General features: G+C 43.5%; 1 protein-coding gene across 1 annotated transcript in view; it reads left to right on the top strand.

Annotated features, from left to right (window-relative positions):
• ASAH2 (N-acylsphingosine amidohydrolase 2) overlaps nucleotides 1-17,220 on the top strand; it is a 113,043-nt gene that overhangs the window by 77,699 nt on the left and 18,124 nt on the right. The window contains exons 12-16 of the mRNA XM_088464661.1: nucleotides 169-284; nucleotides 2,432-2,526; nucleotides 6,583-6,622; nucleotides 7,410-7,505; nucleotides 13,592-13,687. Of these exons, the coding sequence (XP_088320787.1) occupies nucleotides 169-284; nucleotides 2,432-2,526; nucleotides 6,583-6,622; nucleotides 7,410-7,505; nucleotides 13,592-13,687 (443 nt within the window). The remainder of the gene's footprint in view (nucleotides 1-168; nucleotides 285-2,431; nucleotides 2,527-6,582; nucleotides 6,623-7,409; nucleotides 7,506-13,591; nucleotides 13,688-17,220) is intronic.

Raw genomic sequence — 17,220 nt, 5'->3', positions numbered from 1 at the left:
ACAAATAGTTTTCACAGTGGTTAGAGAACTAAAGGGCGATTTTTGATATTTCCTAGAGTTCAAAGAACATGTTAACAACTCAAACTGCAGTGTCTGAAAGTAAAAACTGTGCTACTAAATACTGTAGAGTAGAAGTTAGCATTCCACAATTTTCCCTTTTGTTCACAGGAATGACTGAGGGAGATCCAGTCTGGGATGCCATTCGAGATGCCCTTCTCGGAGTTCCATCAAATGAAACCATGGAATGTCATGAACCTAAACCCATCCTGCTGAACACAGGCGAGGTATGTACATACCTTCCTTTTTATATTCCAATAACACTGGTACCCCTGGTGATTATACCTCACCTGCTTTATATAGCTTTGTACGTCAATGTGTTTGGGGCTCTTTAGGTACAGTCTTTTGATTAGTTCTGTTGAGATGTTCTACCTGAATGTTTAAGGAAGCTACTGAAAGATCATTGTATCAGTTGCTGAGTTGTTGGGTTAAAGATGGGAATAGTAACGCTTTTTAGACAACTTTAAAAACTTTTTGAGAGTACCTAGGCTTTGTAACAGCAGGGTGCCCCATTAGAAGTACGATTTTCCTTGCAGGATGCCTTGATAGCTAAATGGATGGGCAAGTCTTCCCCAACTTGTTAGCTTCAGATTTGAGATTGGCTGAGGTATTCCCTCTACTTTTGATTCCATATACTGCCCTTTCTTCAAACCCTAATAGCTGTAAATGTCAGTTCCTCCCCATCAGCTCCTGGGCCAGATACTATGGGGAAAATGTACTAAAGGTAGATTTTAATACATTTTTAAATCAATCTAAAGGTGCATACACACAGTCATGCGGGGTCGTTAGTAGTTTGGTGTTTGGTGCATGTGCTGGATGTTCGATATCGAACATCCAGCACATGCAGGACGATCAGACAATGATATCTGATCATTGTCTGATCGTCCCGTGTGTACTCTCCATAAGTCTATCTAAATCAATGTTGTGTTTCTGGGGCTAAATCACACATTTACTAATACTAATTTAGCCCCAGAATTTGCCAGGCCTTATGACATAAAAGTTATCCTTACTACTTACTTACGACCTTACTAAAGCGGTAGAGAGTTCCAAAGGTGGGGAGCAGCACGGGCAAAATCTTGGAGGCGGGAGTGGGAGGAAGTAATCAGCTGGCATGAAAGGCGGCGTGCATTTGCTGAACGAAGAGGGCGGACATCAATAGCCATTAGAATAAACATCATAACAGAAGAAGTGCTCCATGTATTCTATGTATGATACAATTTGCCAGGCCTTATGACATAAAAGTTATCCTTACTACTTACTGACGACCTTACTAAAGGTCGATTGTAATCGATTTTGATCAATTTTAAATTTATCTAAATCAATGTTGTGTTTCTGGTAGGGATGTGCTGGCTCGGATTAGTTTGGATTTTCCCGCCAAGTTCAGATTTTTTCAGCCAAAAATCGGGTCTCAGAAAGAGGCAAAACATCAACTTTCATGGACAAACATCATCTTTCATGGACTTTTGTCCAGGAATGATGATGTTTGTCCATGAAAGATGACGTTTTGCCTCTTTCTAAGAACCGATTTTTGGCAGGTAAAATACGAATTTGGCAGGAAAATCCAAACTAATCCGGACCTGCTCAACCCTACCAGAAACACAACATTGATTTAGATAAATTTAAAATTGATCAAAATCGATTACAATCGACCTTTAGTAAGGTCGTCAGTAAGTAGTAAGGATAACTTTTATGTCATAAGGCCTGGCAAATTGTATCATACATAGAATACATGGAGCACTTCTTCTGTTATGATGTTTATTCTAATGGCTATTGATGTCCGCCCTCTTCGTTCAGCAAATGCACGCCGCCTTTCATGCCAGCTGATTACTTCCTCCCACTCCCGCCTCCAAGATTTTGCCCGTGCTGCTCCCCACCTTTGGAACTCTCTACCGCTTCCCATCAGACTCTCCACCTCTCTACAATCCTTCAAACGGGCTCTCAAGACCCACTACTTCATCAAAGCCTTCCAGCTCTCATCTTAACTTGCTGCTACATACTCCTTCCTCCCTGCCTACCCCATCTGTGTCATCCCTGTTTGTCTGTCCCTCCCCCTTAGAATGTAAGCTCCTATGAGCAGGGCCCTCTACCCTCTTGTGCATCTCCTTACTATACCTTCATCTACTTCTTACTCTCTACCAGGGCACCGAACACTTGATTGCTTTGCATTGTTGCTTATCTGGGTGTTATGGTCGTGAATGTAGCAATGTACATTATCCATGTCCTGTAATGTATTGTATTGTACTGTACTGTAAGTCACTGTATGTATATCAATCTATTTGTTTATGTACTTTGTAAGGCGCTGCGGAAAACTTGTGGCGCCATATAAATAAATGATAATAATAATAATTTCTTAATATATTTTTGTTTCTTACAGATGACTAGACCTTTACCGTGGCACCCAACAATAATTGATATTCAGATGATCACCATTGGATCCTTGGCGATACTCGCTGCTCCAGGAGAGTTTACGTTAGTATAAACAGTAGACATTACTATTTTCTGAACTGCAGAGAAGGTCAATACACAAAAGTAGTCCTTTCTCAGTATACATGTGAGTTATTGTTTCAGCTGATCTGCATGAAAAGTAGACCAGTATAAAATGGTCATTATAGACAATTTTGATCTAACTGTATTTTGGTAGAAAAATCCCTCGCATTTGCTGTATGTTTTGTACTTCTAATAACGCACCTTCTATTTGGTTTGTTTGTCACTGTTTGCTGTAAAAAAGCAAAAAGCAATACAAAAGCAAAGCATAGTTTAAGAAACACTTAAAAACAAGCATCGAATTAGGACTTAAAGCCAAAGCATAGAGGAAGATGTTTGGTCGATCCAATAGCTCTCTGTATTGTGTGAACTTAGTGGCATATAACCTTCAGCCTGTCCACCTGGGAACACCAATGCTAGCTACAGATGCTGGGACAGAGCTCTGGGCCTGATTCAGACCCGCTCGCGAGTGCTATGCGCTCGCAAGCGGGTCGATGGTGGCCCAGTGCACATGCACACGATGGAGCCGGCTCCGTCATGCGCATGCGCAAGGCCCAGATAGCGACGGGCAAACCGTCGCTCCGGGTCTCGTATCAAAGGGGCCTGCTGTCGATGTTGAGTGACAGCACGCCCCCTTTGGTGGGCGGGCCGTGGCCGTGGCTGCCCAGACGGAGGCGTTCCATGTGAACGCCTACCGTCTGGGGCCGGCCCCACTGACATCACAAGTGATGTCAGTGGGAGTGCTTTCGGCTCTGTTTGAGCCGAAAGCACTCTTGGGCTTGCAGCAACGAGATCCTACCACAAGGGTCTCGTCGCAAGCCCGATGGTCGCGATGATCTTGACCATCGCGACCATCTTCCTGGCCACTCGCTATAGCTGTGGGTGGTTACCCACAGCTATGCGAGCGGCCAGGAGGCCGCTCTAAAAAAACAGAGGGCCGGCCCTGATTCAGAGCGAGCGCTCTGTCAGAGCGTCTGGCTCTGAATCAGGCCCTCTGTACCTTGATGCAGTATCCATTGGATGTGCTAGATTCCCCATTGTTCCTTTTTGAGATGTGCTAGGAAGACATACTAGGTAGTATTGCCAAAAAAGACTTTCGTGGAAATGGTAAATCAAACATAGAAATGAAATAACAATATTGCCTTAAGCCATGAATTATAAAAATAAACACATGTACAGAAATATGTATTAAAACATACTGCTTATTCAGTATTTTGATATACAGACCCACAGAATTAACAATGTATGTTTCTCAAATACTTTAAATTAATAAACAAGCATAACAAAGTCAATATTAAATAATATCAACACAGCAAACCATGGGGGGGTCAATCCAATTAGGTGCGAATTGCGAGTAGCGAGTTTGTTTCATGAAACTCGCAGACTTTGCACGAATGCACACATCCGAGAATTCTCCAATCCAAATAAAAATGCCTAGTCCTGGTACTCGCAACGGAGGTTTGTGAATTGACTGCCAAATGCGATGTGAGAGAAGAGCATAAAAAAGTGGGGAGACCATCCTGATCCCCCCCAAAATTGATTATTTCGTTAGCAGGACTGTATAGAAGGCTGTTTGTGGGCATTAGTAGAGTACTGACGGTTTTTAAATGGTGTTGAATGGCTGATTAGGTTTTTTTTTTTTAAATAAAAAAATGGAAAAAAAAGCAAAATTCTCTTATTTAGGGCCGTATTCAATTAGTTTCGAACCCGCGATACTTTTTCGCATGCATCACATATTTGCCGACTTTGCGTACTTTAGCAGCGGAAATTTATAGGGCGCGCCCCCGTTATTCACCATATTCAATTCCAAAGGAAACTGAAACGAGTCCCGGCGAAACTCATACAGGCGAAAAGTGCTGTCAGAAATGGGGAAATCAGCCTGACACCTCCCAAAAGATGCACTAACATTGGGGATCAGTGTAGATGTTCCCGATTAGCCCCCCTGGAGCTATTTAGGGTCTTTAAATGCTCTCATTAGGTGCTAATTAGTGTCTTTGCACTAGTGGTAAAGAATAGCATTTAGGAGGTTTTTTTGGTGAAAATAACTAGTTCCAGCAAATTTGGGGTACATGAAATTGGGTGGAAGCATGGCTAAAAATCGCAAAAGTGAGGTTTTAAAAAAACGTGAAAAACACACCTTAGCAAACACTTGCAATAAAAAAAAACAACCCCGATACTTGTAGACACCCCCAAAGTCTATTTCGCTAGTTTTTAAGTTTGTACCCAAACTTTGAACTTTTTCGCCCATTTTTTCAAAGTCATTTTTTGGGGTGTTCTTTAATTTTATTTAGGATTTTTTTTTACGTAGTTTACCTTTGGGGACCTGTCATAAGGGTGCAGGGTGGTTTCCCCACCTTTGCACCCAAAAACCGCAATTCTGCACTTTTTTCCGACTGTTATTCACAGGCCAAACTTTTTCGCCGCGTTCATTGCATTGAGTTTCTGCACCGGCGAGAAGTTACAACAATTGAATACGGAGATAAGTTTTCACCTGGCAAATTGACGTCACCAGCTAAACTTTTTCGCCGAAAATGGCTTTTCACACCTAATTGAATATGGCCCTTAATCTCAAAAAAATTAAACGTAAAATGCAAAAAAAAAGTAGGACAAAAGGTGATTTTGAGGTTCTTTGAGGGCACTTTGAAAAATGTTTAAAAAAAAAACGATCAAAAAAACAATTATTTTTCAATAAAAAAAAAATATTGCAATTAAATTTGCGGTGCCTAAACTAACCAAAAAGTTGATTTTAGGATAATTTGAGGCCAATTTTTTTTTTTTACACCAAAAAATTACATTGTACTTATTAGACTAACTAAACTAATTGGAATCTTCCAATTGCCTAATTAGTCATTAGGGGGTGTCTATGGGGTTCAGCACAGTGGGCCTGATTCAGAGATGGCATCTAATGCAATTTTCACGCAGGTTGAGAGATTGTTTGCCATTGCACATATGTATGCACTGCACTGCGCGTGCGTTGCTATCGCATTGCAATCACGCACACACAGAGGAATCCATCGCTCAGTGAGTGGCAGACTGCCATCATTTGGGGGTGGCAATGGGGAGTGGTCAGAAAAATGCAGGCGTGCCTATTCATTGAAACGCCGTTACATGGGCATGCATCTCTGACCCTCAAGGAGGTGCGAATGTAAAAATACGAATTCAGTCTGACTGGTTCATTCTGAGTTGCTAATTGGATTGCAAAATGAATTCGCTATGCGAATTCGAAGAGGAAATAGAAACTCATACCTCACAACTCGCGCCTAATTGGATTGACCCCCATGTTTTTACAATGCATGAGTATCTACTCTAAGCCAAAACAAGTTGCCGTAAACAGTTACATTAAAGTGGTCAATGTTGTTAATGCTGACCTCAGGGGAGAAATGTCCATTCTGTAACCCATTGTGTAAGCACTGGTGCAGTAGCCCAAGGAACTCGCCCCACAATTCTACAATAACAAGTAATCAGAAGAAGTCATAAGAAGTCAATAATGAGCCATCTGCCCTGTTCTCATTGGACAATCATTACTAGGATTATTTCCTCTCCTGCTTGTCTTGTGGGAAAATGTGCTGTAACAACTGGTATGCAAAAGTGACCAAGTAAACTACACATCGATTGTGAACTGATTGCACTAATTGCATTTCTGAACAGATCTTTCTTTTCTCAGAACCAGTTCCTGTCACCCATGTAAGTGTAGGACTTTACAATAGCAGTAGTTCCAGTCAGAGCGTAACCACAGGGCACAACCACTGGCTACTTTCTTTTTGTTGTGGCTCCCTTGGGGATCACTGCACTTGCTGGCTATGTCCTGTGACTGTCAGGTAAAGAGGAAATTAGTTGCTTTGTTGCATAACTGGTCCCAAAGAAAATCATCAACTTGAGAAAGAGGAGCTGAGGAGAATATTGCCAGCTCGTACTGTGTGCTCATGTGTTACAGAGTCACCAGCACTACTGCAATGGGGGCTGGTCATAAAACAGGACATGGGGTAACCGCCAGTCCAAAATATGTCTGATTCCATTGATTTGTGCTTCATGTTTTATCAGGACCATGTCTGGAAGGAGGTTAAGAGAAGCAGTCAGAAAGGTAGATTACTTTTTCTTCTCCTTCAAAAACCAATGTCTAACCAACAGCGACCCAGCAGTGATAGCATTATGTTTAGCCCAACTAATTATAGATTGAATGAGACATGACCATCCATTACATTACATATGTTAATTGTGACTAGTCACTCATGCATGGATGTCCTGTCCAAATACTCAGAGAAGCTGAGGAAGATCAAGACTCACTATTATTTAAAAGGACAGACTAGATGGGCCAAGTGGTTCTTATATCTGCCGTCAAATTCTATGTTTCTATGTTTTCATTTATTCAAGGTCATCTCAAGTTTATCAATAATATGGTTGGCTGTACACAAGTAGGGTTGAAGTGATGACAACACCGAGCCTGATGGTTTACATACAAGTCCAATGATGGGAGGACTGTGCATGACCAGTTCTGCACATGTGCAGAACGGGTCGTGCGAGATCACTGCGACTGTTTGGGGGCGGCGACCGTTTTGTTGACGTGCCGAGCTGAGTAGATCCAACGGTAAGTCTGAGAAAGCAGAGGCTTTCTCAGATAGCCGATGGCTATGACCATGGTCGCGATGGTGATTGATGCTGTGTCAGAAGCAGCACTCAGATCTGCAATGCTGGCAGAAGGCGTCTTTAGCCCTCAGGTGCCTCCTTCTGCATTAGCATACTTTAGCATTGCTGCTGTGTGCAAAGACTCATCAACGGTGCTATTAGTGTCCATCTATGCATCACCTCCTCTCTCTCTGAGGTTAGTTATAAATAAATCTGCTCATCTGTCGTCTGCCTTGTTTTCTTAGGAACTGGATCCGCCTGTTACCAAGAATATTGAGGTTGTTCTTTCTGGGCTGAGTAACGTGTATACACATTACGTTGCTACTTTCGAAGAATATCAGGTAAAACAAACATTGCAGTCTGGAAGAAGAATGAACTTGGACATTAAATATACATGTTGTACTTTGTGTAACCTTTTAATAATATGAGCATAGGATGGGCATGAACGTGATAATACAGTGCACTAGAATAATTCACATCTTGAAGAAGAAAGTCTAACATTGGTGCAGTAATAACAAGTGCAATTAATCTGCAGAGCTGGTAAACTGTCCATAAATCTGTTTAGACCAAGCTGGCTCCAAAGTGTTGGTCGATGATGATAATCTGCTAATATGTAAGGTCTACTGATAACCAGATCCGAATGCCTGGGCAAAGTGGATAGAGATCTATGCCCTCAGGATGGTCAGACACAAACCAGTGCACTGTGAAACGTTTGCCAGCCATAACTTTTAAGACATATGGGTCTGATGAGTTGAATGCAAATCAGACCTCAGGGGCAAACGCAGGATAATTAAAGGGGGGTTTCCAAGTCTCCAATCTCAGAAAAAAACATATTTTGATAAACATTATATATAAATATATATATATATAAATAATACACACACACATACTGTACATACTGAATATATATATATATATATACACATACACATATATACATATATAATACACACACACATACAGAACATACTATATATATATATATATATATAGATATACATATATATATATATATATATATATAATACACACACACATACTGTACATATATATATATATATATATATATATTATATATATACAATTACATGTATATAGCTAGCACTGGTAAAAATAAAAAAAATACTACAATGAATATAAAAAATACAAACTTCCTTTATTTGTAATAATGCCAGGGCTACTGATGTATTGGAAGAGCATCCATGTAGAAGTACTATTCACAAGCAATTACTCTAGAAAACATCAAGGTTTTCAAAGAGTTAACTCACCATTGTGACTGTCCGGGTTGTGGAGAGAGCTCCGTGCAGCAGCCAGCGTGTGTAGAGGGGGAGGGTTCAGAAACCTGAGTGCAGAGAGAAGGTTCCCTGTTCTGCCTCAGCAATAGCTACAGTTAACAGAGGTGCTAGGTTTTTTGACAGCCCATGCGGAGGCAGGCTCGGGCTGTCTGTATGTGCACAGGGGGGGTTTCTAGGTACTCAGAAACCCCCCCTGCGTGCGCTACTGGACCTAGACACTTCTATTTTGTGTGCATAGAAGTAAGTGCATATATTCGTACAGATGTGGAGTTGTACTCATCTTGGAGGTTTGTCTGCTGCTTAAACCCCTTCAGAACTGGCTGAGAACCAGATATATATTGTTTATATATCATCCATTTTTTAGCCCCTTCCAACCCCCAAATGACGGACGATGCACAGGCACGGATGGTCGATAATGATAACGACCATCACCCGTGCATGCAGTCGTACCTGGTCGATATCGACCAGGTTACTATAGGGACCCGCGATCGTTGATCGTGGGTCGTTTAGTCATTTGGGGGTTGGTGGTGTGCTGGATGTTCGATAACGATCATCCAGCACATGCAGGACGATCAGACAACGATATCTTTATTGTTGTCTGATCTGACCGTGTGTATGCACCATAAGTTTTGAAATAATGTTTCAGACTTCCAGCCTAGGTTTGGATTATGTCTATTGTAAATTGCTTAAGCTCTAAATCATAGTTGCCTACTTTCATATTTTCCTCTCCGTGAGAAACCCGAAGAGGAAATGCAGGCGGGCGGGGCCAGAATAGCAGCATTATTAGGCTCCACCACTCACTATAAAATTCCACTAATCCCACATATTTAAATAGGGGGCAGGACCAAATGACATGATTCTCATAGAATTGAGTTATTAGGCCCTGCCCCCTACTCGAGGACCGCCAATCCCCAGGAAAATTCTTCCTATTCTGCCCTCTTCACTAGGAGAAGTGCCTATTTTACTGTGGGGGGGAGGAGAAGGGTGCGTGGGTCCAGGGCTGCTGGGCGAAACTTGAAAAATCGGGAGCCTCTCGCAGGTTCCATGAGAGTAGGCACGTATGCTCTGAATAGTGATTAAATATTAAGACAGTATACTAAAAAAGGCTAACTGAGTGCAGTTATCTTGGCATATTTTAAAGGCAAGTTTCATAGTAACCCAAAAATATGTGGTGAGCGATAGTTTGGAGTTCAACATATAAGTATTCATCAAGGCATACAGTAATTTATAATTATGCTTTTTCTGTGCACATTTAAAACTGCCGCATATTGTCTGTGTATTGTGCCCTCCAAACCACCAAATTTAATGGATGGTTAAACGTCAGTATATCTAAATATATTGCACACGTACTGCACATGTGTAGCAGATATGGGACCTACAGAGATTTGTACACAAGCCTCTCTCCTGTCTTAAAACACCTTTGCTCCTCTCTGCTGTTTTCCCTTCCATAGTTACAGTATGATACACCTATATTCATTTAGGTTTTATCTTTGGTAATTGCATCTTACAAATAATGGGCCTGATTCACTTTGGATCGCAATTGCATCTGTGAATTCTGACAGAATGCAGCTGCTAATATATGCAGATGCAGCCACAACCTTTTCCGTGCATAGAGAAATGCCCACTGCTGCCTTCTCTTCTGTGAGTGCACACGCAAACCAGCGTGCACATCGGGAACATCGGCCATCATCGACCCCTTGCGGCTGTCTCTAATTCTGCGAGTCCTTGCAAACGCAGAGAGCTCTTGCACTGCGGAGATGATCGCACTGGCTAAATTATGGATGCCCAAATGGCGTCCAAATGGTAAGACAAACCTGTGTTTTTAAGACCACCCCCCCGTCACCTCCCCCAAATGTTTGCTATCTGTCAATCATTTCTGCGTGTTTGCTAGATGCGAGTGCCATCGCACTGTGATCGCAGTGCAATCGCATGCATGCTCTATGCTGCATACGTGCATGCGCGCAGGATAAAAATAGCTTGGCTGCGTTGATGTTTGCAATGGCGATCTAAGCTGAATCAGGCTCAATATCATCTATGACCAATTCCAGGGATCTAGCAAAACTTATCTCCTGCTGGCAAAAAACAAGAGCGCTCTATAATGACTGCCCTTGATCTCAGCTGTCTGCATTCCACACTGTTAATGACTGAATATTAATAAAGCTTTAAATCAGCTTTGCAGTTTGTGCAATACCAACTGATCTGCACAGTAAAATTTTGACTGTTCCATCACAAATGGCTTCCACAGGAATACATTGTGCTAAATCCGTACCATTTACACATGAACTTCCATTGTGTTCAGTTTTTCTGAGGTGGTGGCGTAAATCTGTCCATTTTGCATAAGTAGAAAGTTCTGTGGACTCAGCAGATTTAGGGATCTAGTTACTAAGCAGTGTTAGGAGACAGAGGGCCTGATTCAGAGCCGCTCGTAAGCGGCCGCTCGTTCGTTCCAAGCGATGTTTGCCCAACTGCGCATGCGTACGGATTTTAATACGCATGCGCGAACCAGTCAGTGCGGCCGAAAATCGTTTGTTCGCTAAATAGCGAATGCCTGCTATTTTGAGTGACAGGAGGAGGCGTATGTGGGTGGTAACAGGGGAAGGTGCTTGAAAACGGGGAGTGGAGATCAGAATGCAGGCGTGCTTAAAGGTCAAAACGGGCGTTTTATGGGTGTGCATAATTAATACAGCAGCGTCATTGACCACGTCACTGGGTTATTTTATAGTCAGAACTGCTCGCAAGATTGTGGTAGGAAAAACCAACCACAAGAATAGCGAGCAGTTCATACGCTGGTCGATGTACTCGATTAATCTAATAAATAGCGGACATGACGTAGCATGCGAGCGGCCAGGGGGCGTAGTTATCCAAAAAACGACCGCAAGTTTTGTTCGCTCGTTCAGACATGGAGGCGTCAACAGACCGCAAAGAGCGAAGGGTTCATTTGAATAGCCACCCCCTTTTCCTGAACGACCGTCTGCAAATAGCGTCCGTCTCTGAATCAGGCCCATAGTGAAAAGTGATAAGTCTGTGATAAGGATCCAGCCAATCAGCTTCCAACTGTCATTTTTCTTTTTTCTTTTTTTTAAACATAGCCTGTGAGATGGCAGTTGGGAGCTGATTGGCTGGCACCTTATCACAGGCTTATCACTTTTCACTCTGTCTCCTAACACTGCTTAGTAACTAGACCCCTTAGAGATTTATTTTGTGGATGGATTTTGCCAATTGTAGCAACTGCACATGCGTAGCAGCCAGGTACACGCCCCTTTTCAGTAATGCCCATCTCACCTGCAGCGGAATGGGCGTTACTGGACGGAACCAGAGGGTGTGCATCATACTTACCGACAATCTGGCTGCCTCTTCCGGGAGGAGGCAGCTAGCTCGGCACAGCAGTGGGGGAAAAGGGGGCGTGACCCATTTTTTGGGGTGGAACAGGGGGCGTGGCCATGCCATCGTGTCATCGCGGCCCCGCCCCCACTACACAACGCATATATTATCGCCGTTATGTAGCCGGGGGCGGGGCCAGGATGACGCGATTCAGCGCGAATCGCATCATCAGCCTCCCTGACCCCGTCCCCACTACACAACGCATATATTATCACCATTGTGTAGCCGGGGGCGGGGCCAGGATGACGCGATTCAGCGCGAATCGCGTCATCAGCCTTCCTGACCCAGCCACCTTGACCAGGTAAATGGTGACGCCGGCGGGGGGGCGGACGCAAGTGGGGTGTGCGGGTGGGCTTCGCCGGCCAAGAGACTTGCCTCCTCCTCCGGGGGGTCGGGAGTGACACACGATTTTCGGGAGGCTCCCGACCATTTCGGGAGGGTAGGCAAGTATGGTGTGCATTCAGGATAAGTTTAGTGATGGCATGTCATGGGCTAGTAGCCGGAGTTGCGGCCTATGCAGAATTGTGCGTACGGCCATACGCTGAGATCTTGCGACCGACATGCGCACAAATCTGTTCACCCCTAAAGTCTTTTTCCTATTACTGTGCATAGCCAAGCTCGTTATATAGGATGTCCCTTATTTCATAGGGTATAACATGACACACCCATGTCCATCTGGGTCCGACACTCATCTTGGGCAAACAACTGATCATCCCACAATCAGAACAAATGTGCAGCTCTAATTCATTCATGAATTTACATAAATATTCTCATATACCTAATAAAATAGGCCATAAGTGTCTCTAACACTGCCTCATCAAATAGCAAACTCAGGGGCCCATTTATTAATGATCGCATTTTGCAATGCGATCAGAGCATCCAGTACCGCCCATGATCACATTGCAAAATGCGATCCTATCGGCTGAATGTATGTACTGGTACATGCAGGGAGACGGGCTCCAAAAGGAGCCCGTCCCTGCGATGTGGCCGGAGTGCATGCGGGGCTGCTGCGCATGCGCAGTCCCGCAGACTGCACATGAGCGGCGCCCATTGCCGGCGGAGGGATCTGGGAGATCCCTCCGCTGGCTGACATGCGGTAAGTCCCCATAGACTACAGCGGCTAACGCTATCTTCAGATGACGTTAGCTGCTGGGGCCAATATCGGGAATGCTTCGCATTCCCGATATTGATACATTTGGCAGCATCACACCCCCCATAGAAACCTATGGGGGAGGCGGCTGCTTGCGGTAATGGAGGGATCACAGCAGGTATTGGAGATATCTACTGTGGTCCCTCCTTCATACATCCGGGGGATGCTTAGTATTTGAGGTAAACCCCCGAAAGCAGGTGTTTTCGGAGAATTTACCTCAAATAACCTTTGATAAATGGGCCCCTCACTGTCTTCTGAGAACTATAATTAGTATAAAAAACATTGAAAGTTACATGTCGCTCACTCTTCTAAAGATATGAGGTGTTTTCCTGTATTTATATAACTTGCACAATGTTCTGCCTGTGTACAAAGAAACATTATTTTATCTCTCTTTTATCATGTGCATGTAATGTTACGCTGTAATCCAATGTCTGCAAAATAAACTTTGTTCTAGAACTGTGAATAGAGAGATTAGTTCTTGAATCTTAATGTGTGAATAATTTATCAGTAACTGGTAATCTCTGGAATTATAATGACTGGGTCCACCCAACTCTTAATAGCTAGTGAAAGAGCTAATATACTTTTTTTTTTATCATTACAGGCTCAGCGATATGAAGCAGCATCTACTATATTTGGGCCCCACACATTGTCTGCTTACCTGCAGCAGTTTAAGGTCCTGGCCAAAGCTATCGCAGAGGTACCTGAGGCTATGTGTTGTGTCCTGACTATTGTAAAGCTGCAATGTATATTCATTGTGTGTTATCAGTAGAGATGTGCGCCGCCCTCGTGTTTTGGTTTTGGATTTGGATCTCCCCTGGTTTTGGATCTGGATTGGTTTTGCCAAAACCTCACCTCCGTGTTTTGTTTTTCGGTTTTGGATCTGGATTTTTCTTTAAAAAATCATAAAAACAGCTAAAATCACATAAAATGGGCCTGTTTTTCTTCCTACAGTATTATTAACCTCAATAACATTTATTTCCACTCATTTCCAGTCAATTTTGACCAGCTCACTATATTGTTTTCATCCAGTTTAGGCTCAAAAAGCTATGCGTCAGCAGTGGGCGGCACAAAAACGTGGCAATTCAACCACCAACATGGCACATCAGGAAACAAATGTTTTTATTATTCAAGAGAGACCTGAGGGAGTTGGAGTATGTATGTAGTTGAAGGCAGGGACAGGAAGGCTTTGGTAGTAAATGTAATGAAATTTTTTTATTCCAAAGTAAATTTATGAGGGAGTCCTTGCCCCAGAAGAATCCTTGAGCACCATGCCTGCTGCTGGGAGTGGTTTTTTTATCCCAGAAGGGGACCAGGAAGACTTCTAGTAGTGCTCTCGAGGACCGAGGTTAACTACCCCTGATTTAAGGCCTTACGTTGTGTCTTTCTTCTGAATTCTTGAGCACCACGCCTGCTGCTGGGAGTGGATTTTCATCCCATAAGGGATGAAGACATTGTTTTTTTCTTCCCAACAAACACAGATCTGAAGAGAAAGAGATACATGTAAATAACTACTGGAAGGAAAAATAGGCAATTTGGAGGCCCTTACACAAACTGCCTTTGCTTTACGTGAGCTGCCCACCTTCCAGTGTGTACTCAGAAAGAGTTTTCAGCACAGCCGGGAACCTTGTCAGTGATCGGCCTGAGACTACTTCCCCAAAATGTGGAAAAGATGATGTCCATCAAAATGAACTACAAATTCTACAAGAAAGACTTTTACCATCAATTACGTGCAAAAATTACAGAGGCACCTGTAATGGTGGATTCCAGCGTGGACAAATTAATATTGTGTGAAGAGGATTATGTATACATCACCCCAGATTATACCATCACCCAAGCCTATATTATCATCCCATCCTGTGTTGTGTATAAATTACAGCTGCTCTCCCTTTTAGATTGGGGATTCATTGTCCACTTTCGTGGATGTGAGCTCCATTTTAGTCCATATCATCACCACACCCCCTACACATCTTCTGACCTGGGATACAGGAGGAGCAGCTGCACTCTGGAATACGGTTGCATGGAGTTGCCCCTCTGCTTCGCTGAAATTCAGGTAGAGAGGCCATGGGTAGGGACTGGGAGTAGGGATACTATTATCAGAGAACGCAGTTTTAGCTGCTTTATTCCATTTTTTAAACCATATCCTCTATTTTCACCTATGAAAATGTTTATGCATTTTTTGGGGGCACTTGGGAGGTAGAGCACCAGAATGAGGCAGCAGCCTCTTGATAAACAACACAGGCATCACCCCTGCACAGCTACATTGCTGGTGATAAGTGTGGCTAACGCGTACACACACACACACACACAAAAAACACAATTGCTTGATTGATATTAATTAATTGAATTAATTTTGGGGGGGCACTTGGGAGGGAGAGCACCCAAACAAGGTAGCAGCCTCTTGATAAACAATACAGGCAGCACCACTGCGCAGCTACTTTGCTGATAAATGTGACTAATGTGCACACACACACACACTCACAATTTTTTTACATTTTTTATTCACACTGGGGGGAAGCACCCGTGAACAAGGCAGCAGCCCCTTGATAAATGAGAACACAGGCAGCACAGCACCCCTGTGCACCTACATTGCTGATAAGTGTGGCTAACATGCACACACACATTTTTTTTAAAATTTTGTTCACACTGGGGTTGTGGCTAACACGGACACACAAAAATTGTTTTTATTTTTTTCGCACTGGGGGTAAAGAGCACCCCTGAAAGAGGCAGCAGTCCCTTGATAAATGACAGAGACAGCACAGCACCCCTGCGCACCTACGTTGCTGATAAGTGTGACTACCGCGCACACACACACACAGAATTTTTTATTTTTTTTTGCACTGGGGGTGAAGAGCACCCCTGATGGACAGAGCATCCCCTGGACAACACAGCAGCACAGCCAGCCAGCCCCTATATATGGATAACAGCCAGCCTTGCCCCCAATGGACATAAGCAGTCAGCCCTTGAGTGACAATTACAACAGTAGCCAGCCCCTAGGCACGGCGTCAGTAACAGCACATTCACAGCCCCCTCTCTCTTCACTCTCCACAGCCGGAATGAAAAATCGCTGGACTTTTTCGGGTGGGTTCGGATCTCTGGAATCCGAACCCGCTCATCTCTAGTTATCAGTGCGCTTAGTGACATGAAAGGGTCAATGGCTTTTACGACTATCTTTAATTGTGCTAAGGAACAGAACTCCTGGCCTGTTTCCCACCTGCCGGTTTTGACTGGCCGACAAAAAAACGGACAGTTTTTTGGTGGGTGTTAAATTTAATTAATCATGGAAGTGGGTGGCTCCTTCCAGATGGCCCGGGCACGGCGCGGTCGCCGTGTTACAGCCGGGAATATCAACTGAGCCGTCCCTGCAAGCCAGTGGTGTATGGGAAACAATGTTTCCTTTCACACACACCTGCAGCTGCTGAGCATGCTCACTATAAGAAGGGGGGAAAAACCCCATTAAAAACGGCTCAAAAGTCATTCCATGTGAAAGGCCAGAAAAAAACGTCCAGCTTCTGCCTGTTTTTTTTCCGGCTGACCAAAACCGGCAAGTGTGAAACATCCCTTAGGGGGAGATTTACTAAGCCTTGGAGAGAGATAAAGTGGATGGAGATAAAATACCAGTCAAACAGCTCCTAACTGTCACTTTACAGGCTATGGGCTCTATTTATTAACATTATTTTTACTAATATAAAGTGAAAAAGGGTGTTTTCACACCCTTTTCACATTATTTTAGTATCACCTATAGTTATTACAGGGCAATTGGAGTAGAATTCCTAAAATTCTACTCCAAGCCGTAAGTATCACTTATTTTAATAAGCAGATCGCATTTCTCATAATTGTAATGGGAAATGTGATCCGACCAAAGTTACTAAAAATAAATTGTAAAAAAATACCGGGGAAAGCCCTGTGATAATAACGCCACCTGGAGGTGGCGTTATCCAGGGTCTTCCCCGGTTACCGGATTCCTACTCCGCTCTAAAAGGCAGAGCAGAGCCCGGAGCCGGTCCTAGTGATCAGCTGTGTGATCTAAACAGACCGCAAGCTGATCTCTGCTAAAATAAATAAATAAATAAATAGTAAAAAAAAAAATTTACTTACCTGACTCCATGGACCGGTGGTCGGGGCTCCGGTGATGTTCTCCCTCCGGTCAGCTGGTCTCCCATGGTGCACTGCGGCTCGGTCATCAGATGATCGAGTCCCAGTGCAGTATGGGATATCAGCTGACCGGAGGCA

The sequence above is a fragment of the Taudactylus pleione genome, unplaced genomic scaffold, assembly GCF_031769625.1.
Source record: "Taudactylus pleione unplaced genomic scaffold, aTauple2 ptg001745l, whole genome shotgun sequence".
In the NCBI taxonomy this organism is placed as follows: domain Eukaryota; kingdom Metazoa; phylum Chordata; class Amphibia; order Anura; family Myobatrachidae; genus Taudactylus; species Taudactylus pleione.
This window is presented reverse-complemented; position numbering and strand designations above follow the sequence as displayed.